General features: G+C 67.4%; 1 protein-coding gene across 1 annotated transcript in view; it reads left to right on the top strand.

Annotated features, from left to right (window-relative positions):
* The window catches only part of LOC105448553 (proteoglycan 4-like), a 2,437-nt gene extending 1,881 nt beyond the window's left edge, over positions 1-556 (top strand). Inside the window, exon 2 of the mRNA XM_011687195.1 lies at positions 11-556. Coding sequence (XP_011685497.1) covers positions 11-556 — 546 coding nt within the window. The remainder of the gene's footprint in view (positions 1-10) is intronic.
* The last annotated feature ends 121 nt before the right edge of the window (positions 557-677 follow it).

Raw genomic sequence — 677 nt, forward strand, 5'->3', positions numbered from 1 at the left:
CTCCACGCAGACGAGCGTCGGCTGCGTCCGGTCCCGTTCTTCGCCGTCGCCTCTGAGCCCGCTTCCAACGACGCCGCAGAAGCCACGAACGCCAGGTCGACCGCGGAGTCCTGTCCGGAGACAGCCTCCGAGCCCGCGGCCGACAGCGCCGCAGAAGCCGACGCCAGGGCGACCGCGGAGTCCCGTCCGGAGACGGCCTCTGAGCCCGCTGCCATCGACACCGCAGCAACCGAGGACGCCGGCGCGACCGCCGAGTCCACGTGGAGAACCTCCGGCGACGCCAGCTCAACCATCAAGCCTGCCCGCCGAATCAGCAAGCCTTACCAGTCCGCCGCACCGCACGTCGAGCACTAGCACCAGCCCTCGACGTTCGCCGGGCCCGTCGAAGCGTTCCAGGACACCGGAGCGCTTCCGGGACCTCCGGGCCAAGCGTGCGCGGAAGTCACAGCTCCCCAAGATCCGGGCCATCACATCGGTGCAGCGTAACCCGATTCTCCAGGCTCGGCTGAGAGAGCTCTTCGGCGAGGACGAGGAGAACTCCCCCACGGAGGAGTAGACGACCTCGACCGGCGACAGCTTTCGCACCTTTCGGCGCGGGCACCTTCGGGTGCCACCCGACTTACTTCCTACCTCCTCCCGGAGTCAATCCATCTCAACCAAGTATCTACACTGACATT

The sequence above is a fragment of the Wasmannia auropunctata genome, unplaced genomic scaffold, assembly GCF_000956235.1.
Source record: "Wasmannia auropunctata unplaced genomic scaffold, wasmannia.A_1.0 LD336085.1, whole genome shotgun sequence".
Classification (NCBI taxonomy): domain Eukaryota; kingdom Metazoa; phylum Arthropoda; class Insecta; order Hymenoptera; family Formicidae; genus Wasmannia; species Wasmannia auropunctata.